The sequence below is a fragment of the Neoarius graeffei genome, chromosome 16, assembly GCF_027579695.1.
Source record: "Neoarius graeffei isolate fNeoGra1 chromosome 16, fNeoGra1.pri, whole genome shotgun sequence".
In the NCBI taxonomy this organism is placed as follows: Eukaryota; Metazoa; Chordata; class Actinopteri; order Siluriformes; family Ariidae; genus Neoarius; species Neoarius graeffei.
In genome coordinates, this window is record NC_083584.1 from 26703854 (window position 1) to 26728770 (window position 24917).

The 24917-nt window shown below is 46.7% G+C and overlaps 1 protein-coding gene across 3 annotated transcripts in view; it reads left to right on the plus strand.

Annotated features, from left to right (window-relative positions):
* Nucleotides 1-717: 717 nt before the first annotated feature.
* Nucleotides 718-24917, plus strand: part of zgc:91944 (uncharacterized protein LOC436941 homolog) — a 45473-nt gene continuing 21273 nt past the window's right edge. Inside the window, exons 1-7 of one of the 3 annotated variants that reach the window (XM_060942711.1) lie at nucleotides 718-1097; nucleotides 1630-1741; nucleotides 11639-12050; nucleotides 15087-15172; nucleotides 21040-21150; nucleotides 21947-22072; nucleotides 22281-22434. In XM_060942711.1, the coding sequence (XP_060798694.1) occupies nucleotides 1663-1741; nucleotides 11639-12050; nucleotides 15087-15172; nucleotides 21040-21150; nucleotides 21947-22072; nucleotides 22281-22434 (968 nt within the window). In that variant the 5' untranslated portion in view covers nucleotides 718-1097; nucleotides 1630-1662. The remainder of the gene's footprint in view (nucleotides 1098-1629; nucleotides 1742-11638; nucleotides 12051-15086; nucleotides 15173-21039; nucleotides 21151-21946; nucleotides 22073-22280; nucleotides 22435-24917) is intronic. The other 2 variants (XM_060942710.1, XM_060942712.1) reach the window with 2 other exon arrangements.

Below are 24917 nucleotides of genomic sequence, written 5' to 3' on the forward strand. Positions count from 1 at the left end.
TAACTTCTCTTTAATTTCTCTCTCTCTTCATATCTAACTTCTCTATCTCTTTAATCTCCCTCTCTCTTTCTGTCTTCATATCTAACTTCTCCATCTGTTTAGTTTCCCTCTCTCTCTCTCTCTTTCTCTCTGTCTTCATATCTAACTTCTCCATCTCTAATTTCTCTCTCTCTCTGTCTTTATATCTAACTTCTCCATCTCTTTAATTTCTCTCTCTCTCTCTGTCTTCATATCTAACTTCTCCATTTCTTTCTCTCTCTTCATATCTAACTTCTCCATCTCTTTAATTTCTCTCTCTATTTCTTTCTCTCTGTCTTCATATCTAACTTTTCCATCTTTTTAATTCTGTCTTTCTCTCTTTCACTCACTCATTCTATCTACTGTTATTTACTTCTCAATGCCTGTCCTTGTTTATCAATTCTAACCTCTCTCTCTAGTTTTCTGTCTTCAGATCTAACTTCTCTATCTCTTTAATTTCCTTGTCTCTCTTTCTCTTTTTTATTTCTTTCTCTCTGTTTTCATATCTAACCCCGTTCTCTGTTTCTTTATTTCTTTCTGTCTTCATATGTAACTTCTCCATCTCTTTAATCTCTCTCACTTTCACTCACTCACTCTATCTATTGTTATTATTTACTTCTCAATGCCTGTGTTTGTCTTTATCAATTCTAACCTCTCTCTCTCTCTCTCTCTCTCTCTGATTTAAATATATTTTAAACTTCCTAATCTTTTATTTGTATTCATTGTCATGGTTGTTTTTGCGCTCTGTAAGCAGCAGTAGACCGGTTTCCCTCAGGAAACGAGAGCCGAGTAGTATTTTTGTTTTCTGCTGAACGCAGTGCAGTGCAGTGAAAGTTCCTCTGGGCTCCTGCTGGAATCAGAAGCACTTCCTGTCTGAAGTTCGCTGCGGGTGAGAGGTCAGTCAGCGCTCAGCCGACTCGTGCAGCGAGCCACACGCCACTGCAGCATCCCGGGACAATGTGACCCTTCCCGGTGTGTTCACCTTCATTAGCCGAGTGCAGCTGGGCCGAGCGGAAACCCGGGGGACCGCGGCGTTCATCAGTCCGGCTGCAGGAGCCGAGCAGCGACAGCGCGGCGAGGTGAGCGAGTGCGCAGCGGCGTTAGCTCGGATTGCTAACGCTTCAACACTTCTGGCACTTCTGCAGCTGCTCCTCAGAGCTCCGCTGCCATTTCGCGAGCGACCGCCTGCAGTCCTTAAACACAACAACAGCGCTGATGGGTCGCAAATATTTACAAGATAAGAATATAAATATATCGATTTCTCCAGACTTCGACACTAGTTTGCAGGCTTAGCGCTATTATTATTATTATTATTATTATTATTGTTGTTGTTGTTTCTCCTGCTGTGATTTGGAGTGATTTCTGTGCACGAGCGCGGAATCAAAAAGCAAAACCATTCGAGCTTTGGGGGGAAAAAGCCGCTTAGCCGCTCGGTGCTAAAGCTAACTGCCCGCTTCCAGAGCTGCAGCAGCATTATTATTATTATTATTATTATTATTATTATTATTATTATCCTCCTCCGAAGAGATATTTCACCGTCTTTCATTTCTCATAGCTGAGAGTTGTTGTTGTTGTTGTGCGGGCTGACAGAAAGTGCGGTGATGTTTGCAGGCGTTCCCCCCGAGCCCCGCTGCTGAGTGGATCATGCGCCAGTGGAGTCTCCGCGCTGTGGCTCCGCGCGCTGAGCCGCTCCCCACGGGCCGCGTGTCCCCGCAGCTCTCGGGTAAGACCTGCACCTCCTTCACTCTGCACTCTTTCACCCTGCACCTCCTTCACTCTGCACTCTTTCACCCTGCACCTCCTTCACTCTGCACTCTTTCACTCTGCACTCTTTCACCCTGCACCTCTTTCACCCTGCACCTCCTTCACTCTGCACTCTTTCACTCTGCACTCTTTCACCCTGCACCTCTTTCACCCTGCACCTCCTTCACTCTGCACTCTTTCACCCTGCACCTCCTTCACTCTGCACTCTTTCACCCTGCACCTCCTTCACTCTGCACTCTTTCGCCCTGTACCTCCTTCACTCTGCACTCTTTCGCCCTGCACCTCCTTCACCCTGCACTCTTTCGCCCTGCTCCTCCTTCACTCTGCACTCCTTCACCCTGCTCCTCCTTCACCCTGCACCTCCTTCATTCTGCACTCTTTCACTCTGTACCTCCTTCACTCTGCACTCTTTCACCCTGCACCTCCTTCACCCTGCACTCTTTCACCCTGCTCCTCCTTCACTCTGCACTCCTTCACCCTGCTCCTCCTTCACCCTGCACCTCCTTCATTCTGCACTCTTTCACTCTGTACCTCCTTCACTCTGCATTCTTTTGCCCTGCACCTCCTTCACCCTGCACTCTTTCGCCCTGCACCTCCTTCACTCTGCACTCTTTCACCCTGCACCTCCTTCACTCTGCACTCTTTCACCCTGTACCTCCTTCACTCTGCACTCTTTCGCCCTGCACCTCCTTCACTCTGCACTCTTTCGCCCTGCACCTCCTTCACCCTGCACTCTTTCACCCTGCTCCTCCTTCACTCTGCACTCCTTCACCCTGCTCCTCCTTCACCCTGCACCTCCTTCATTCTGCACTCTTTCGCCCTGCACCTCCTTCACTCTGCACTCTTTCGCCCTGCACCTCCTTCACCCTGCACTCTTTCGCCCTGCACCTCCTTCACCCTGCACTCTTTCACCCTGCTCCTCCTTCACCCTGCTCCTCCTTCACCCTGCTCCTCCTTCACCCTGCACTCTTTCACCCTGTACCTCCTTCACTCTGCACTCTTTCACCCTGCACCTCCTTCACTCTGCACTCTTTCACCCTGTACCTCCTTCACTTTGCACTCTTTCGCCCTGCACCTCCTTCACTTTGCACTCTTTCGCCCTGCACCTCCTTCACCCTGCACTCTTTCACCCTGCTCCTCCTTCACTCTGCACCTCCTTCACTCTGCACTCTTTCACCCTGTACCTCCTTCACTCTGCACTCTTTCGCCCTGCACCTCCTTCACCCTGCACTCTTTCACCCTGCTCCTCCTTCACCCTGCACTCTTTCACCCTGCTCCTCCTTCACTCTGCACTCCTTCACCCTGCACTCCTTCACCCTGCTCCTCCTTCACTCTGCACTCCTTCACCCTGCTCCTCCTTCACTCTGCACTCCTTCACCCTGCTCCTCCTTCACTCTGCACTCCTTCACCCTGCTCCTCCTTCACTCTGCACTCTTTCACCCTGTACCTCCTTCACTCTGCACTCTTTCACCCTGCTCCTCCTTCACTCTGCACTCCTTCACCCTGCTCCTCCTTCACTCTGCACTCTTTCACCCTGTACCTCCTTCACTCTGCACTCTTTCACCCTGTACCTCCTTCACTCTGCACTCTTTCGCCCTGCACCTCCTTCACTCTGCACTCTTTCGCCCTGCACCTCTTTCACCCTGCACTCTTTCACCCTGCTCCTCCTTCACTCTGCACTCCTTCACCCTGCTCCTCCTTCACCCTGCTCCTCCTTCACCCTGCTCCTCCTTCACCCTGCACCTCCTTCACTCTGCACTCTTTCGCCCTGCACCTCCTTCACTCTGCACTCTTTCGCCCTGCACCTCCTTCACTCTGCACTCTTTCGCCCTGCACCTCCTTCACTCTGCACTCTTTCGCCCTGCACCTCCTTCACCCTGCACTCTTTCGCCCTGCACCTCCTTCACCCTGCACTCTTTCGCCCTGCACCTCCTTCACCCTGCACTCTTTCACCCTGCTCCTCCTTCACCCTGCACTCTTTCACCCTACACTCCTTCGCCCTGCACTCCTTCGCCCTACACTCCTTCGCCCTGCACTCTTTTGCCCTGCACCTCCTTCGCCCTGCACTCTTTCGCCCTGCACCTCCTTCGCCCTGCACCTCTTTCGCCCTGCACTCTTTCGCCCTGCACCTCCTTCGCTCTGCACGTCTTTCGCTCTGCACCTCCTTCGCTCTGCACGTCTTTCGCCCTGCACCTCCTTCCCCCTGCACTCTTTCGCCCTGCACCTCCTTCACCCTGCACTCTTTCGCCCTGCACCTCCTTCACCCTGCACTCTTTCGCCCTGCACCTCCTTCACCCTGCACTCTTTCGCCCTGCACCTCCTTCACCCTGCACTCTTTTGCCCTGCACCTCCTTCACCCTGCACTCTTTCGCCCTGCACCTCCTTCACTCTGCACTCTTTCGCCCTGCACCTCCTTCACTCTGCACTCTTTCGCCCTGCACCTCCTTCACTCTGCACTCTTTCGCCCTGCACCTCCTTCACTCTGCACTCTTTCGCCCTGCACCTCCTTCACTCTGCACTCTTTCGCCCTGCACCTCCTTCACCCTGCACTCTTTCGCCCTGCACCTCCTTCACCCTGCACTCTTTCGCCCTGCACCTCCTTCACCCTGCACTCTTTCGCCCTGCTCCTCCTTCACCCTGCACTCTTTCACCCTACACTCCTTCGCCCTGCACTCCTTCGCCCTACACTCCTTCGCCCTGCACTCTTTTGCCCTGCACCTCCTTCGCCCTGCACTCTTTCGCCCTGCACCTCTTTCGCCCTGCACTCTTTCGCCCTGCACCTCCTTCGCTCTGCACGTCTTTCGCTCTGCACCTCCTTCGCTCTGCACGTCTTTCGCCCTGCACCTCCTTCCCCCTGCACTCTTTCGCCCTGCACCTCCTTCACCCTGCACTCTTTCGCCCTGCACCTCCTTCACCCTGCACTCTTTCGCCCTGCACCTCCTTCACCCTGCACTCTTTTGCCCTGCACCTCCTTCACCCTGCACTCTTTCACCCTGCTCCTCCTTCACCCTGCACTCTTTCACCCTACACTCCTTCGCCCTGCACTCCTTCGCCCTACACTCCTTCGCCCTGCACCTCCTTCGCCCTGCACCTCCTTCGCCCTGCACCTCCTTCGCCCTGCACCTCCTTCGCCCTGCACCTCCTTCGCCCTGCACTCCTTCGCCCTGCACTCCTTCGCCCTACACTCCTTCGCCCTGCACTCTTTTGCCCTGCACCTCCTTCGCCCTGCACTCTTTCGCCCTGCACCTCTTTCGCCCTGCACTCTTTCGCCCTGCACCTCCTTCGCTCTGCACGTCTTTCGCTCTGCACCTCCTTCGCTCTGCACGTCTTTCGCCCTGCACCTCCTTCCCCCTGCACTCTTTCGCCCTGCACCTCCTTCACCCTGCACTCTTTCGCCCTGCACCTCCTTCACCCTGCACTCTTTCGCCCTGCACCTCCTTCACCCTGCACTCTTTTGCCCTGCACCTCCTTCACTCTGCACTCCTTCGCCCTGCTCCTCCTTCACTCTGCACTCCTTCGCCCTGCTCCTCCTTCACTCTGCACTCTTTCACCCTGTACCTCCTTCACTCTGCACTCTTTCACCCTGCTCCTCCTTCACTCTGCACTCCTTCACCCTGCTCCTCCTTCACTCTGCACTCTTTCACCCTGTACCTCCTTCACTCTGCACTCTTTCACCCTGTACCTCCTTCACTCTGCACTCTTTCGCCCTGCACCTCCTTCACTCTGCACTCTTTCGCCCTGCACCTCCTTCACTCTGCACTCTTTCGCCCTGCACCTCCTTCACTCTGCACTCTTTCGCCCTGCACCTCTTTCACCCTGCACTCTTTCACCCTGCTCCTCCTTCACTCTGCACTCCTTCACCCTGCACCTCCTTCACCCTGCTCCTCCTTCACCCTGCTCCTCCTTCACCCTGCTCCTCCTTCACCCTGCACCTCCTTCACTCTGCACTCTTTCGCCCTGCACCTCCTTCACTCTGCACTCTTTCGCCCTGCACCTCCTTCACTCTGCACTCTTTCGCCCTGCACCTCCTTCACTCTGCACTCTTTCGCCCTGCACCTCCTTCACCCTGCACTCTTTCGCCCTGCACCTCCTTCACCCTGCACTCTTTCGCCCTGCACCTCCTTCACCCTGCACTCTTTCACCCTGCTCCTCCTTCACCCTGCACTCTTTCACCCTACACTCCTTCGCCCTGCACTCCTTCGCCCTACACTCCTTCGCCCTGCACTCTTTTGCCCTGCACCTCCTTCGCCCTGCACTCTTTCGCCCTGCACCTCCTTCGCCCTGCACCTCTTTCGCCCTGCACTCTTTCGCCCTGCACCTCCTTCGCTCTGCACGTCTTTCGCTCTGCACCTCCTTCGCTCTGCACGTCTTTCGCCCTGCACCTCCTTCCCCCTGCACTCTTTCGCCCTGCACCTCCTTCCCCCTGCACTCTTTCGCCCTGCACCTCCTTCCCCCTGCACTCTTTCGCCCTGCACCTCCTTCACCCTGCACTCTTTCGCCCTGCACCTCCTTCACCCTGCACTCTTTTGCCCTGCACCTCCTTCACCCTGCACTCTTTCGCCCTGCACCTCCTTCACTCTGCACTCTTTCGCCCTGCACCTCCTTCACTCTGCACTCTTTCGCCCTGCACCTCCTTCACTCTGCACTCTTTCGCCCTGCACCTCCTTCACTCTGCACTCTTTCGCCCTGCACCTCCTTCACTCTGCACTCTTTCGCCCTGCACCTCCTTCACCCTGCACTCTTTCGCCCTGCACCTCCTTCACCCTGCACTCTTTCGCCCTGCACCTCCTTCACCCTGCACTCTTTCACCCTGCTCCTCCTTCACCCTGCACTCTTTCACCCTACACTCCTTCGCCCTGCACTCCTTCGCCCTACACTCCTTCGCCCTGCACTCTTTTGCCCTGCACCTCCTTCGCCCTGCACTCTTTCGCCCTGCACCTCTTTCGCCCTGCACTCTTTCGCCCTGCACCTCCTTCGCTCTGCACGTCTTTCGCTCTGCACCTCCTTCGCTCTGCACGTCTTTCGCCCTGCACCTCCTTCCCCCTGCACTCTTTCGCCCTGCACCTCCTTCACCCTGCACTCTTTCGCCCTGCACCTCCTTCACCCTGCACTCTTTCGCCCTGCACCTCCTTCACCCTGCACTCTTTCGCCCTGCACCTCCTTCACCCTGCACTCTTTTGCCCTGCACCTCCTTCACCCTGCACTCTTTTGCCCTGCACCTCCTTCACCCTGCACTCTTTTGCCCTGCACCTCCTTCGCCCTGCACCTCCTTCGCCCTGCACCTCCTTCGCCCTGCACCTCCTTCGCCCTGCACTCTTTCGCCGTGCACTCTTTCGCCCTGCACCTCCTTCGTCTTGCACTCTTTTGCCCTGCACCTCCTTTTCCCTGCACTCTTTTGCCCTGCACTTCCTTCGCCCTGCACCTCCTTTGCCCTGCACCTCTTTCGCTCTGCACTCCTTCGCCCTGCACCTCCTTCGCCCTGCACCTCCTTCATCCCGCACCTCTTCGCCTTGCACTTCTTCACCCCTTACCTCACCCCGCACCTCCTCACCCTGCACTTCCTCACCTTACCCTGCACTTCTTCACCCTACACTTCTTCACCCCCCTTCTCACCTGCATCTATCCGGTAACCGGTTATTGCGCAACATGGTGGCTTTGACCACAATCTTGTCAATCAGAGCTTCACAAACCTTTTGGATACAGGGACGGTTTTAATGGTAAAATAAACTTCACCGACCTCCATCAGTGTCAATTTACCTTATGAAACTAATCCACGATATAGCCAAAAGTATGTGGACACCTCAAAACAAGGCATGCCATTTAATCTGGAGTCCAACCTTTGCTATTATAAGACCCTCCCCTCCTCTCCTCTCCTGGGATGGCTTTCCATTAGATCTTGGAGCATTGCTGTGGGATTTGTGCTCATTCAGTCACAAAAGTATGTCGTGAGGTTGGACTGGTATGCAGTCTGCATTCCAGTTCATCCCCAGTAGGGTTGAGGTCAAGGCCCTGTGCAGGACACTCGAGATCTACGTTAACCCTGGAGATTAACCATGTCTTCACGGTTGCTTTGTGCACAAGGACATTGTTGGGTTTGAACAGGTTTGGGCCTCTTCATTCCAGTGAAGGGGAATCATAATGCTACAGACTGTGCCTCAAACTTTGTGGCAAAAGTTTGTCCACATATGGGGGTCGTGGTCAGGCTCCCACATGCGTTTGGTCATATAGTGTGTTTAATGTGTAACTTCGTTCCAAGCTCTGAGCCGAACTCCACCCACTGCATCATTTTGAAAAATGCTAAAAGGTGGGCAGGGGTTGCGTGGATGTGCAAGGCAGGAGTTGATCAGTGAATCTTGATCAACATAGCTTTGAAATTGAATGTGGTTTTAAAGACTCTCACTCTAGGGCGGGGGCTAGTTATGGCCAGATTCTTGCCCGAACTGATAATCAATCACATCAGTTTTTCTCTGGCTAAATCAGACACAAGGTATGCCTCCAGTCTTTCCAGAGCAGTTGGGGGTTACACGTCTTCCTCAGGGGCACTTGAGCCAAGCCTGCTGGTTCAGGGAATCGAACCAGCAACCTTTTGGTCCCAAAGCTGTTTCTCTAACCATTTGGCCATGGCTTCCCCAAAAAGTAGCTTTCATTATGTAGAGAAGAACCAAATGAGAGACTCTGTCATTGGCCTTGCAAGGTTCAGGATGATTTTAACCAGGAGAGGATTTTTTGAGCCATTTTCAGCCCACAAAATGCTGATTCATTTTATAAAAATGTAATTTTGTAAACACTAACATCAGTATTAATGTGTTTCATCACAGTACAGACATATCATTGAGTTTACAGCTCAAAAAACATATTTACGTCTGTTGCACCTCTTTAAAGGAACAGTCTACCGTACTTCCATAATGAAATATGCTCTTATCTGAATTGAGACGAGCTGCTCCGTACCTCTCCGAGCTTTGCGCGACCTCCCAGTCAGTCAGACGCAGTCAGATGCGCTGTCACTCCTGTTAGCAATGTAGCTAGGCTCAGCATGGCCAATGGTATTTTTTGGGGCTGTAGTTAGATGCGACCAAACTCTTCCGCGTTTTTCCTGTTTACATAGGTTTATATGACCAGTGACATGAAACAAGTTCAGTTACACAAATTGAAACGTAGCGATTTTCTATGCTATGGAAAGTCCGCACTATAATGACAGGCGTACTAACACCTTCTGCGCGCTTCGGCAGCGCATTGATCTCTGAGCTCCGTATCAATGCGCTGCCGAAGCGCGCAGAAGGTGTTAGTACGCCTGTCATTATAGTGCGGACTTTCCATAGCATAGAAAATCGCCACGTTTCAATTTGTGTAACTGAACTTGTTTCATATCACTGGTCATATAAACCTATGTAAACAGGAAAAATGCGGAAGAGTTTGGTCGCATCTAACTACAGCCCCAAAAAATACCATTGGCCATACTGAGCCTAGCTACATTGCTAACAGGAGTGACAGCGCGTCTGACTGCGTCTGACTGACTGGGAGGTCGCGCAAAGCTCGGACAGGTATGGAGCAGCTCGTCTCAATTCAGATAAGAGCATATTTCATTATGGAAGTACGGTGGACTGTTCCTTTAAATATTAGGCCTGCTATTGAAAAGTGTACAGTAATATTCAGACTGTTTGTTTATTGACGCTATCAAGATGTTTTTTTTTTATATTTCTGAAACTTCTGCCAACAGAATACATTAGGTCCGATTTGAGCTTATTTATAGGCCAACTTATTTTTTTAAGCAATATTAGTGATTTGAATTAAACCTATTCAGTTCCAGTTACTAGTCAAACAGGCTCATAACTCTAAGATCACATTAATAAATATAGTAGCTTTGAAAGTGGTTGGAAAAAAAAATCACCAAACCCCTGGCTATGCTTCATGGGCCGCACTTAGAGGATCACCGGTATGAGTACGCCTGCATTTTTTTCCAGCCTGATTAGTATACTATGCTAATACATCTCCAGGACAGTTGTTGAGTTGCGTCAATAAACAAAATGAGTGTAAATCAAATTCAAACCTATTCAAATGATAGTCTGAACCCGAGACCGCTTGTGGTAATATTAGAGCTCTGATATTTATCAGCAGCTTGATTATTCAACTGTTAGGGTTGAACGTGCATTATTTCACAAGGCTTTATTGATTGATTGCATAATAAGAATAGGTGTGTATAGTAATTTGTCACACATCAATTAAGGGCAGATATAGTCACCATGTCTGATTTTTCATGCCCACAATGCTCTATTGGCTTCATGCCGCGTTTCCTCTGAATGCTAAACGTGGTAAACGGACTAGTTGTAACCCTTTTCGTTCGAACCCCAGAACACTAAACTTATGGTTCTTTCATCTTTTGGTTTTTTTTTTGTGTAATTTGTACATTTATTTAAACAATGTATGAAACAGTTTTGGGGAGGATGATAGAGTAACGAATCCACCTTGTTCACATTTATCACACGAGCAACTGTTTTATGACGTGTTGTGGTCATGTCAGAGAAGCAGGATAAAAAATATAAGCAGAAATAAAGATGAAATCTAGGGGGCGTGTCACCAAACTGATATAACTGTTGCTGTCTACAGTCTGAGCTAGAAAGAAATCAGCCCTCACCTCGCTTCTTCATTCTGATCTGCGCTGTTGAGCTTGGTTCCACAAAATTCCAAAATATTCCTCCTTCAGATTATTTCTTCATGGTAAATAATCTGATGTTTATGCCAAAAATGAAACCTTAGATTGATGTATTTTTGTTAGAACACACACATGCCCCTTTTCCACCAAAGCAGTTCCAGGGCTGGTTCGGGGCCAGTGCTTAGTTTGGAACCGGGTTTTCTGTTTCCACTGACAAAGAACTGGCTCTGGGGCCAGAAAAACCGGTTCCAGGCTAGCACCAACTCTCTGCTGGGCCAGAGGAAAGAACCGCTTACGTCAGCGGGGGGTGGAGTTGTTAAGACTGACAACAATAACAAGACCGTGAAAGATCGCCATTTTTAAGCGACGAGAAGCAGCAGCTGTACAAACGCAAAGTCATCCATTATTATTATTGTTGTTGTTGCTGCTGCTGCTTCTTCTGCGTTGTTTTTGCTTCGATATTCGCGCCAAGGTTTATGCAAACGTAGCGACGTAACTGACGTATACAGCGACGTAATGACGTGTCTTCTCTTAGCACCGCGAGCGATGGAAAAGCAAGCTGGTTCTCAGCTGGCTCCCAAGTTGAACGAGTTGTGAACCAGCACCAGCACTGGCCCCGAACCAGCCCTGGAACTGATTTGGTGGAAAAGGGGTAATAGAGGCTTAGGCCATTTACATGAGATGCCTTTGCACTGCATCTTAAATGAGAAATATGCCTCACCAGAGCTGTTCTTATGTAATTTCCTCCACTGAATAAAAGTTTGGTGAAGCCATGGCCTAATGGTTAAAGAAGCAGCTTTGGAACCAAAAGATCGCTGGTTTGATTCCCTGGACGAGCAGGACTGGCTGAAGTGCCCTTGAGCAAGGCACCTAACCCCCAGCCGCTCTGGCAAGAGTGGTGGCGTACTTTGTGTCTGATTAGCCAAAGAAAAACTGATGATGTGATCATCAGCTTGGGTGGTGCCTGACCGAAACAAACAAAAAAAAGAAATAGAAATGGAGCAATCTAGTAAAAACTCAGTGGTTAGAGTGGTGTGTCAAGGTTTTTAGACGTGATGTGGTAAACTGAGTGCAAGATCACAGAAAAAGCACAATTTCTGAGGTTATTGGAAAGCAGATATCTTTCTATGATCTATGTATAGTCCTTTCGTTATGCTCATAAATTCAATTACAGCTAGAGGAGGATTAACTCGGCTCTCCTCACAGATGCCAGGATGGAGTGCTGTGATGTGGAGCCGCGCTACACGATCGAGCAGATCGACCTGCTTCAGCGCCTCAGGCTGTCCGGCTTGACCAAACCTCAGATCCTCCAGGCTCTGGAGTCTCTCGAGAGACTGGATCCAGAGCACCGCTCGCCTTTCTGTGACAATCACTCAGCCCCGCCCAGGGCTCCTACCTCTGCAGCTCCGGCTGCACCTTCTTCCTCATCCTCCTCATCTTCTTCTCTCACCTCAGCTACCACACAGACTCCAGTTCTAGATGCTGCACTGTCCCCTAGCAACAGTTACGATGCCTCGTCCCCACCCCTTTACCCACCTGGCGGAGTTCAGAGGTCATTCGCTTATGACCTGGCTGAAGAGGACTGGGATCTGGAAGAGAAAGTGGAGGAGTATATGAGGTAAGAGTTGTATCACATCATCTTGTTTTGCTGGTATTACCTTTTTTTTTTCCCAAAGGCTGGCAGGAATGGGTGATTAATATAACCGCAGATGATGGCAAGGAATGTCCCTGGAGTGGCCATGTAATTTTCAGAGAGTTGTAGGCTTTTCGAAAGTGGGTCAGATGGAGTGGGAGTGAGACAGCTGGCTTTAATAAGAAGCTTTAAAGCTATTAAAATGTGTTTGGGTGGTACTGTTTCCTTTGGTATGTAATAAACACTGATGGTTCCTTTTTACCACGTTAGTACGATTAGTTTGTACTATTTTGCTGGTTGGATTTGTTATTTCCGTGTATAAATTGTAGCAATGTGCAGTGGTGCTTGAAAGTTTGTGAACCCTTTAGAACTTCCTATATTTCTGCATAAATATGACCTAAAACAACATCAGATTTTCACACAAGTCCTAAAAGTAGATAAAGAGAATCCAGTTAAACAAATGAGATAAAAATATCATACATGGTCATTTATTTCTTGAGGAAAATGATCCAATATTACATATCTGTGAGTGGCAAAAGTATGTGAACCTCTAGGATTAGCAGTTAATTTGAAGGTGAAATTAGAGTCAGGTGTTTTCAATCAATGGGATGACAATCAGGTGTGAGTGGGCGCCCTGTTTTATTTAAAGAACAGGGATCTATCAAAGTCTGATCTTCACAACACATGTTTGTGGAAGTGTATCATGGCACGAACAAAGGAGATTTCTGAGGACCTCAGAAAAAGCGTTGTTGATGCTCATCAGGCTGGAAAAGGTTTCAAAACCATCTCTAAAGAGTTTGGACTCCACCAACCCACAGTCAGACAGATTGTGTACAAATGGAGGAAATTCAAGACCATTGTTACCCTCCCTAGGAGTGGTCGACCAGCAAAGATCACTCCAAGAGCAAGGTGTGTAATAGTCGGCGAGGTCACAGAGGACCCCAGGGTAACTTCTAAGCAACTGAAGGCCTCTCTCACATTGGCTAATGTTCATGAGTCCACCATCAGGAGAACACTGAACAACAATGGTGTGCATGGCAGGGTAGCAAGGAGAAAGCCACTGCTCTCCAAAAAGAACATTGCTGCTCATCTGCAGTTTGCTAAAGATCACGTGGACAAGCCAGAAGGCTATTGGAAAAATGTTTTGTGGATGGATGAGACCAAAATAGAACTTTTTGGTTTAAATGAGAAGCGTTATGTTTGGAGAAAGGAAAACACTGCATTCCAGCATAAGAACCTTATCCCATCTGTGAAACATGGTGGTGGTAGTATCATGGTTTGGGGCTGTTTTGCTGCATCTGGGCCAGGACGGCTTGCCATCATTGATGGAACAATGAATTCTGAATTATACCAGCGAATTCTAAAGGAAAATGTCAGGATATCTGTCCATGAACTGATTCTCAAGAGAAGGTGGGTTATGCAGCAAGACAACGACTCTAAGCACACAAGTCGTTCTACCAAAGAATGGTTAAAGAAGAATAAAGTGAATGTTTTGGAATGGCCAAGTCAAAGTCCTGACCTTAATCCAATGGAAATGTTGTGGAAGGACCTGAAGCGAGCAGTTCATGTGAGGAAACCCACCAACATCCCAGAGTTGAAACTGTTCTGTATGGCTAAAATGGGCTGAATGGGCTAAAATTCCTCCAAGCCGGTGTGCAGGACTGATCAACAGTTACCGCAAACGTTTAGCTGCAGTTATTGCTGCACAAGGGGGTCACACCAGATACTGAAAGCAAAGGTTCACATACTTTTGCCATTCACAGATATGTAATATTGGATCATTTTCCTCAATAAATAAATTTACCAAGTATATTTTTGTCGCATTTTTTTAACTGGGTTCTCTTTATCTTCTTTTCGGACTTGTGTGAAAATCTGATGATGTTTTAGGTCATATTTATGCAGAAATATAGAAAATTCTATAGGGTTCACAAACTTTCAAGCACCACTGTATAAATGCTAGCAACTGCTAAAACCCTTAAAAAGATGGTAAGGCCCTTAAAAAGCTACTGCTTTTGCATATAATATGACAAATTCACATAATCCTGGAGGGACATAAACTTTTTTTTTTTTTTTTTCCAAAAAATTTCATTATATGCTCTTATATCGCCACACTGTTCAATTCTTGATTCCAGTTGGTCAGATGATGTTGATAACTTTTTCTATAATAGCAGATCTGCCAGCTGTATCTAAATCAGAAGTTTCTGTTAATGTGCTTGTTTTATTTTACCACTATTGTTTAGTTTTGAATACACGCACATACTGTGTGCTTTTTATAATCTGTTGCAATCTATTATTCCAGGATCTTAGCGCAGTAAACATGGATTAAACATAGTGTCATTTAATGAATAAAAATGCATAATCACCGATATGGTGAATCTTTCTGTAAAGAGACATTTATTTATTTACATTTGTTGAAGGAGTCTCCAGTGTCAGCACTTTGTAACAGTTTGTAAATTTTCTGCCATAGGAAAGTCTTTAGGAAAGAGGATTTTGTGCTTTTGTGTGCTTTGTAATTTTTCCATAACAAGTTGTGTGTTTTTTTTTTTTTTTTTTCTGTCTTAAGTACCAAAGTAATGAGGGAATGATGCTATAGCATAAGTGCTAACCGGAACTGACTTGTTTCACAGGCATTCCACAGCATTAAAATGTAACTGTGAAAGGATGAAAAGTAGGCCACTTTGTTTAATAAATAAAAATTGTAAACGTTGGCATATTGCTGTGGTATAAAGGATTAAAACTTCTGTTCTTGGTAAATAATCAACTTTGTACCACATCACACCACTCTCTTGTTGATTATTTTCCTGTAATAGCATGCCCTTTCATGTTTTACTACAGTCTTTGGCTTAGAGTATGATTTATCTAATTCGTATTATGAATACGTCATTGTTTAGCTGAACATGTTAATGTGTTATTACACTGGTTCATTCACACTTCTGCTTGGAAGCATGTAGCATGTTTAGTTATGCCATGTTAATAGTATAGAATATTAGTCTACATGTGATGCATGTGTATTCGTTTTAGGAGGGACAGTAATCTGGTAAAGGAGGAGATCAAGGCTTTCCTCAATAACAGGAGGATCTCTCAGGCTATTGTCGGCCAAGTTACAGGTACTCAGCCCAACTCCATACAATTAAGTTATTCCACGAAATCGAGTCGTACATAAGCTGATAGCCGACGAGGGGCGTAGCGCCGAGTTGGTTATAAGCCATGTACGATGAGATTGACTGGAATAACTGTTTTATTCTGTTCACATTCGCTGGATTTTGGGAAATGGAGCATTTTTATTTTTTGCAAATTTGATAAATAAAAACTTTTATACAAAGCGTCCGACAAAATAATTTCCGTTTAGAATGTAAACAAACCGGCGAAATGACAGTAGCAATTTGTGAAAAATGCTATAATAATTCTTGGGGGGGAAAAAAAAAAGAGATTTTCTTACCATCAAATACTTTTATTCCATATTTTGTTGCTTTTTTGTATTTTGGGGGGGTTTTGGTTTCGAGTAGAGTTTTTATGTCATCCTAGGTTGGTTCTAGCCTGGGCCCGCCCATCCTAAGTGTGACGCAACATGAGGGCCTGTTGCGAGCTTAGTCTGGCCAGGCAAGCTATCTACAGCTCTTCCAAGCTCCCGAAAAATCGGGAACCAATCAACTTTGAGCATCTCCAACGGCCCTGGGTAGAGGCGTGTTCAAGGCAGTGACGTAGTAGAACTGCGACCGGAAGCCATAGATTGTTTACAGAATCTATGCCGGAAGCGCTTCATTCACTAGAAACATTACGAACATGGAGCAAGTTCTCATTGAAAACGGAGTAAAGAGCAGCCCTGGAGGTATTTATTGAAAGGAAGGACGTTTTCGCCTTGCTCCCGACCGGCTTCGGTAAGAGTTTAATCTACCAGTTAGCCCCGTCGCGTCGCATACGTCAGAGGAAAGAGTGATGTGATTGGTTTAAGCTTCGTCACAGCCTTTTCTGGCTTCGACCAGTAGCAAACTGAGGCATTTCAGGGAGGCGGGTCAACCACGGGCTCTGGGAAACGGTTGGGCTTAATATCTTGGCCAGACCAGTAGCTCGGAGAACTTTGCAGTCGCGTTAGCCAGACTAGGTTGGTTCAGCAACACGGTCAGCTATTTTCTTCTTCTTTAGGGTTTGTTTTGGCAGTTGGCAAACCCACTTAAAGGTACATTACTGCCACCAACTGGGCTGGAGTGTCGAATAGGAGATGCTGGGGGGGGACCCCAAACTATATTCTTTTAGCTATTTCTGTTTCTTTTAAATACTTGATAATAAACTGATGTATCTGACTTGATGCGCTCCGCCATTTTGTTTTTCTCTACTCACGGTATATGAGCTGATATCCTAGTAGTAGAGTAGCCAACCAGAGCGCACGACTGCTCATATCCAGTGAATGTGGATAGGATATTCATCCGTTGTTCATCAAAGTTGAGTAGGATTGATCACCAGTTTGAGCTCCTGGAATAACGTGTAAACAAATCTGCATCTAATTCATGAAACTGTCGTAAAACATCAAATTGAGCTCTGTTTTAGCGCAAATGATAAATCGCCTTCAGCTATGTAGATGCAAGTTTTCTCCCACTACTCCTTTACATACATTATGCGTACACCATCAGTGTTGCCAGATTGGGCGGTTTCAAGTGCATTTTGGTGGGTTTTGAACATATTTTGGGATGGAAAACATCAGCAGTATCTGTTGCCAGATCTGTTGCCAGATACTGCTGACGTTTTCCAGCCCAAAATATGTTCAAAACCCACCAAAATGCACTTGAAACCGCCCAACTGGGCGGGAAACCGCCCAATCTGGCAACACTGTACACCATGCCCCGGTTTACCTTCATATAGCTCTAATTTATATGAAACACCTCATTAATGTAGCTGTTGCAGCAGTAATGGCCCTTTTCCACTACCCTTTTTCAGCTCACTTCAGCTCGCTTCAGCTCACTTCAGCCCGACACGGCTCGCGTTTCGACTACCAAAAACCAGCACGACTCAGCTCGCTTCAGCCCTGCTTAGCCCCTAAAACTCGCACCGTTTTGGAGTGGGGCTGAAGCGAGCCAAGCCGTGCCGAGTGAGGTTGGGGGCGTGAGCAGACACTCCCCTGTGCACTGATTGGTGAGGAGGAGTGTCCTCACATGCCCACACACGCCCCGCGAGCGCGCTGGGATCTGTAAACACCGCAAACCCGGAAGGAGAATAATTACGAATTACGAGAATTTCTGAAGCCTTATGCGCCTCGCCTCATCTATACGCTCTTGCCAGTATCTGTCCGCGTTGTCGGTGACAACAAGCCACAGCACCAAGACCAGCAACACTAACGACTCCATGTCCTCCATGTTTATTGTTTACTATCCGGGTCGTGAGACTACCACTTAAAAGCTCACTGATGTCACTGTTTGCGCTGCTTAACGACATCACCTGACGTCCACCCACTTTCGCTAACTCCACCCAAAGTGTCCACCCACTTCCAGCCAGCACGGTTCAGCGCGGTTGTAGTCGAAATGCAACTCCAACAGCCCCACTCAGCCCGACTCAGCACGGCACGGCTCAGCCCGACTCAGCCGCGTTTGTAGTGGAAAAGCGGCATAAGTCAGTAACAGGAACGCATTCAGCAGACTGCAGGTATTCAAGATCTGAAGAAAGACATGATTCCAGCAGGGGGGAAAAAAACATTACAGTGAAGCTGAAAACAAGTTAATAAAATAAATTCAACTGTTAATAGTGTTTCAACAGAGGAAACGATTATCCTGTAATTTGTTTTATTGGAGCATGTTGTTTTTACTGAAATGAATGCCATTATTCAGGACGTGTGCTGTGTTTTTCCTAAAGCTCTTCAAAATCAGGGAGAAAACTGAGCTGTTTTCTCTCCTCACCTACAGGTAGTTATGTGCATTATTTATTGTGGCATTTTTATTCATGTTAGTACTCGTTAGGTCTGATTCAGCAGAAGACAGCTTTGAAGCATAAAGCTTTTTTTTTTTTTTAAGATTAAACATTTAAAACCGAAATCTTGATTTATAAATCTAACTGAGGAAAGAGTCAATCGTGATCAAATAAGGAAATCCTTAGTTCAGCAAAATACTGAAAGAAAGTAACTGAGCCAAAATGAATAAACTCGCATCTGGTGTGTCGCTCGTTTTTACACTCCGATTTAACTGTATATAGTTTTGATGAATAAGGGCCAGTATCATTTTAAAGAAAACATTTCCCTGTTGATTTGCATGGAAAGGAAGTTGAAGAAGTTCCTGTCTATGAATAATGTGCCTCGTCTGTTTGTTTGCTCACTGAACAAGGAACTCATTCAAGACATTCTCACACTCAGCTCCACATACATTTGTATGTCTTTTTAAATCTGAGTGTTTGGACATGCAGCGCCGTCTTACTGGTTAAACTGGATTTTAAAAAAAAAAACTTAATTCACGTGTTATGGTCATGTAGTGTTTTTCTTACACCCAATGTCATTTTACAAATTTATGTCTCCCTGTGACTGCTGCAGCACGAATAACATTTCGTGTGTTTCTTCAATTAGCGTCTGCGCTTGTCAATGATTTAATATTTCCTACAAGATATTTAACCATGGGCGGCACGGTGGTGTAGTGGTTAGCGCTGTCACCTCACAGCAAGAAGGTCCGGGTTCGAGCCCCGGGGCCGGCGAGGGCCTTTCTGTGCGGAGTTTGCATGTTCTCCCCGTGTCCGCGTGGGTTTCCTCCGGGTGCTCCGGTTTCCCCCACAGTCCAAAGACATGCAGGTTAGGTTAACTGGTGACTCTAAATTGAGCGTAGGTGTGAATGTGAGTGTGAATGGTTGTCTGTGTCTATGTGTCAGCCTTGTGATGACCTGGCGACTTGTCCAGGGTGTACCCCGCCTTTCGCCCGTAGTCAGCTGGGATAGGCTCCAGCTCGCCTGCGACCCTGTAGAACAGGATAAAGCGGCTAGAGATAATGAGATGAGATGAGATATTTAACCATTATTCCACAAAATCGAGTCGTATATGAGCTGATGAGGCGTGTAGCTCCGAGTCGGCTATAAGCCATGTACGAGGAGATTGAGTGGAATAACTGTTTTGTTCTATCCACATTCACTGGATTTGGAGTAACAGAGCATTTTTATTTTTAATGAATTTGGTAAATAAAAGCTTTATACAAAACATCCGACAAAATCATTTCTGCTCATGTGGGCTTCTTAAAAACCTACCGATGGTTGCACGAATTGACCTTTAGTATTTGGGTTTTTTTTTTTTTTTTTTGTAGAAAGTGGCGTCTCACTGTCGTGCCGAGGTATAGGATAGCTTTAGACATTTATTTAATTCTTCCTTGGACATTTCAGTTCTGTAATTTTCAAACTTCTTTGAGCTTTTTAACCAGTCTAAAAAAAAAATTCAACAAATTTTAATGATTGAAGATGAAGAATGTAAACAAACCGGTGAAATGACAGGAGCAATTTGTGAAAAATGCGATGATGATAATTCTTGAAAAATAAAAAAAAAAAGATATGCTCATCTCATCTCATTATCTCTATCTCTAGCTGCTTTATCCTGTTCTACAGGGTCGCAGGCAAGCTGGAGCCTATCCCAGCTGACTACGGGCGAAAGGCGGTGTACACCCTGGACAAGTCGCCAGGTCATCACAGGGCCGACACATAGACACAGACAACCATTCACACTCACATTCACACCTACGGTCAATTTAGAGTCACCAGTTAACCTAACCTGCATGTCTTTGGACTGTGGGGGAAACCGGAGCACCCGGAGGAAACCCACGCGGACACGGGGAGAACATGCAAACTCCGCACAGAAAGGCCCTCGCCGGCCACGGGGCTCGAACCCGGACCTTCTTGCTGTGAGGCGACAGCGCTAACCACTACACCACCGTGCCGCAAAAAGATATGCTCTTACCATCAAATAATTTCATTCCATATTTTGTTGCTTTTTTGGGGGGGTTGTTGTTGAGTAGAGTTTTTATTTCGTCCTCAATTGGTTCAGCAACACGTTCGGCCATTTTGTTTTTCTCCACTCATGGTATATGAGCTGATATCCTAGTGGTAGAGTAGCCAATCAGAGCACGTGATTGCTCATATCCAGTGAATGTAGATAGAATAATTGCTATTATATTTTACTCCAACTTTTACAAATGTGGGCAAATAATTGTTGGTCATTAATAAAATAATATTTTTTGTTTAACAAAAGGAATATTGAAGTTGATAAAGAATAAGCCTGGGTCACAACCGGCCGTACGTGCTCCTACGGCCGGTCTACGTGCAAGAAACGCACGGAGGGCGCGCGTGTGACGTGCTGATTTTCGAGCCGTAGACCGGCCGCAGAGGTTCTTTGTCATGTCAAACAAACTCTACGGGCGCTTATGTTTTTTTCAGGTTGCAAGACAAACTTACGGCCAACGTGTGTCTTTCTCCACGAACAAAAAAAAACACAGCGATTTGGGAAACGCCAAAAATCGCACAGCCAAAAAATCGTACGTCCGGTTGTGACCTAGGCTATAGGAAAATACATGGTGGTAGGGGTTTTTTTTTTTTTTTTTTTGGTAATAAAATTTTCTTCATTTAATTTTTTTCAAATTTTCAATATTGTATTAAAATCCTACAATATCTTGAATTGGGTGAATCGTTCCATGCCGAGTGGGCTTAAAAATAGCCTGAATATTTTATCTCCAGCTTATTAGCTTGTACCATGGGAGGTTCTTGATGACGGTTGCTTGCTATTAGGAAGGTAGCAGTATGATACAGTAGATTAAATTCTACCGTCCTGTCAGGGATTTTCCTTAAATAGCCCAAATGCCTCAGATGCCGTACCACTGACACGTGAAAAATGCTATGCAGTTGCCTGCCGAGTCTTGTGAAATCACGCTTGACCTTGGGATATTTATGCTCTATGTGGTAGGGAGACTGTCTGTCTTTACAAGTCTATTAGGGCTGTGTTCCTTTATTTACACACACGTTTTTTTCGTAGGTATCAGTCAAAGCTACATCTCCCAGTGGCTGCTGCAGCAGGGCCTGGAGATGAGCGACTCCAAGCGCAGGGCTTTTTACCGCTGGTATCTGCTGGAGCGGAACAGTCCGGGTGAGCACGGCGTCTAAGTCTACTAAGATACTGTAGTTTCTAGCATGGGGTGAAAGTATTCCTGGAGGAAACAGTCATTGCATTAGATTTTGTGTTCATTCACTTACCATCCACTTTCTTTTACACTTCCTTTCCACATGGTCCTCGAGGGCTTGTAATTCAGTATGGTTTCTAAAACAGGCCTTATGAATCTATAAAAAGTCTTTTCAATTATGGATGGAAATGAAACCAGCTGATTTCATTTGCCATCATTTATATTATTGAGTTAATGTTGGGTTTGGCAAAGCCTATAGCTGTGCATACTGTTTGGGAAATGAACTTAAAAGCCTGTCACCCAGCCAAAACAGTCATCTACTGACATTAATACAGTTAATGTGACAGAGGGTAAAGGGCTGACAGAGTAATGCAGAGTTTGGATGAAACCCTACAGGACTTTTAGCTCTCCTCGACTTCCTGTAGAACCCCAGAGCTAGACTGTGCATTGTACCTCTTAGTCCTGATCCTGGGCCTGGAACTTGCTGGTTTTCGTCTTGTCCATACACCAACACCACCTAACGCTACTAACAGAGCTCTGAGCATGTCCCTTTGTAATCCTCTGCAGTGCTGCAGTATTGAGCATGTCTCTGCACACTTAATCCCCTGCATTATCGACTTCTTAATGCAACTCCTGATAAAACTGATAGAACATCAGTTTCCTCTACAGGTTCTCACTGAGTCATATGAAATGAGACATTGTTGGTCTTTGGACGCCATCTTAGTTAACATCCGGTTTTCTGATTGCCCAAATGGCTTAAAGGGTTCAGATGGACTGAAAATCAGCATGCTCAGGGCCCCAGGAGCAGGACTGACACCCCCTGGAGTAGACAGAGAGAACTACTGATGCACCTCCTCCCTTGGTACTCTGCACAGCAGGCCCAGCCAGGTAACCACCGTGAACCCAGCTGCTGTAGTTCCAGCTGGACGATAGACAATGCATGACCCAGACAGCACTCCTTCAACATTTTTCATAAAACGATGTCTCGTACTGTAAAATGCGTCATCCATATGTACCGTCTGTCTCACATTAGACGTTAGTAAGAGGGAAGTGCTGTTTTAGTTTCATGAGTCATGTCTGTGTTGTGTATGTGAAGGTGCTACTCTGTCTATGCGCTCCCTGGTCAAAGAGGAACCTGACTGGAGGGTTGCCGGTTGCCCCGGTGATAGGGCAGCTGTGGGCGGGCCGTTCAGACTGAGAAGGGGCAGCCGTTTCACCTGGAGGAAAGAGTGCCAGTCGATCATGGAGAGGTGAGCTATTTGCAAAGAGGCTGTGTGGCCCAGAGACCAGATAAAAATATGGCAGTTGCAGAGATTGACATGCCTTTATTATTATTATTTTTAGTTTATAAAAGTTTAACATTTCCAACAGTCTGTGATGGCCTTAGATCCTTATAAATCACCTGTCTAAATGATTGCGTGTCACTGGAGGACTTATCCTTTGAGTACGATTGTTCATTTAGACCATCAGTGCCTACTACTCTGCCTGCAGAATGAAACGAAAAATAAACGTAATGGTTCGAATCAGCATGCTAGCCTTATTAAGTAAACATTGATCTACAAAAATGCACATAACCGATTTTTATGATGCCACTAATTACGCAATATTTCACAGAAAAATCAATGTGCATTTATGATACGCAAGCAAGCATTAGTAAGTGTCTGGTAAACACACAGTGTCATAGTAATGTCAGTGAAGAGCCACTAGAGGGCACAAGACACATGCTAATGACTGCAACACATCATAGGCAATCTGATTCAGGCCCGGCGCCAGGAACAGTTTACTCAGGGGGCAATTAGAAATCGCAAGGGGGCAAATATTTTTCATATAGTGTGTAGTAGTGATGGCGGTCTGACAACGTGTTTCAAACAATTAACTGCGCCAACCACAAAACCACGGCCCCGAAGGTTGCTTTAGTACAGGAAAATCATGTGACATATTACCAGGGCAGTTGCGCTTTATCAACTCCCGTGCCCACCTGTTAACCCTCCCCTCCAATTTTCTCACAGACACGCGGTACAACCGGAAAGATGCCAAACATAAAACAACACACACAAACCTACAGGCAAGTCCTTTACATTTAAAATACATACAAATAGCTCCGCGGCATGAAAACAAAACGTCAATGCAAGTCTAAGGTACTTGGCTCGGCGGCCAAAATCATAATTAAAAAAAATCAACAGACCCCGCGGCTGCACCAGTAATTGAGGTTTTTCACCCACATGACCAAGTCATGTGAGACTGCCATTTTGGATGGCACGGCTCGAATCAGTTTGAATGCGAGGAAAGCGACAAACGAAAAACATAAAAGAAAAAGGAGCGAGATGCAGAAAACACCTTCACTATCCAGCGATGTAGGGCATTTACAGGGTGAGCAGAGGGAGAGGTATTTGTAAAAATTGAGGTTAGCAGGCTTAGAGAACGACGTTTACCTGCTTCCACCAGGATTGTTCACTGACGTACGGAAGTACACGAAGCCCTCGTCTTTACCTGACTTCGGCCCACATGATCTGTATACCTATGTCGTTAAAAACCCATCGCCATACACAGGTATTGATCTGAAAGCGTATAAGAGTTTGGATACCTACAAATATTTTGTCAGGCTGGGTAACATGCCTACATCAGCGGGTCGTCCCTGGAGCCGGTGGTCGCCATCTTATTACAGCTAAGGTTTGTTCACATTTTCATTTACTTTCGGTCCTCAGGATAAACAAAATGTTATTAAATGTCATTGAAATAACTTCTTAGTCTGCTGAGACATGGCCCGTTATAAATTTGCTGTTACCAGGCAATGACCAAGAACTGTATTATTAGGGTCGGTGTCTGTATTGTAGCAGTGTACTAGCAGCTAGCTGTTAGCACTAGCTAATGTCAACAACATAGTAGCTAGTATGTTACTGTAGCAATGTTTACGTTCAGTCATTTGGATGACTGTTAAAACCTTTCAGTCTCAAGTTTTTCCTTTACTGGATTTACTAGTTTACTGTAATTATGATCCGGCAGCTATTTACACCGGATCCAGTGTAAATAGCTGCCGGAGCACGCTGCTTAATTTGAGGGGGAGCAAGCCGGAGCGCACTCCGGAACTTCGGCTGGAGCACTCCGGGAGCAAGCCGGAGTGCGCTGCTTAATTTGAGGGGGAGCAAGCCGGAGCGCGCTGCTTAATTTGAGGGGGAGCAAGCTGGAGCACGCTCCAGCAGCTATTTACACTGGATCCGGTGTCTGTAACACGTTTTTTTTTCAAGCTGGTTCTCCCTCTCTGTCTGCAGCGTTAGTATGTAGCTTGACCTTCAAAATGGCGGACACCGGGGCGTCACGTGACCCTGTGACGTCAGGTGAAAAACCTCAATAGCCTTCCTGACTCGCACCGAGTCAACGCTAACCACTTGATCCGCGATCCCAGTTTAGGCGTGTAGGGGACAAAACACTCTGAAGTGATGAATTTTCACCCCCGCTGCATGGGGGGTGATGTCAACGACACATATTCTTGCGCTATTTGCACACAAAGCGGACCATATATGAACACGTACACCAACATAAACGGAGATAAACTTAGCCTACAAAGAAAGAAAATGGATTCACAATATTGTGATTGAATTTGTTTAATTCGGTGGGGAAAGACTACTCCCGTAAACTTGACTGCATATTACAGGATATTGCAGAGACAGTGCACTTGTAAGTGTCATAACAACCAATCAGATTTGTTCTACCGTGCCAGTTTTAGTAGTGATTT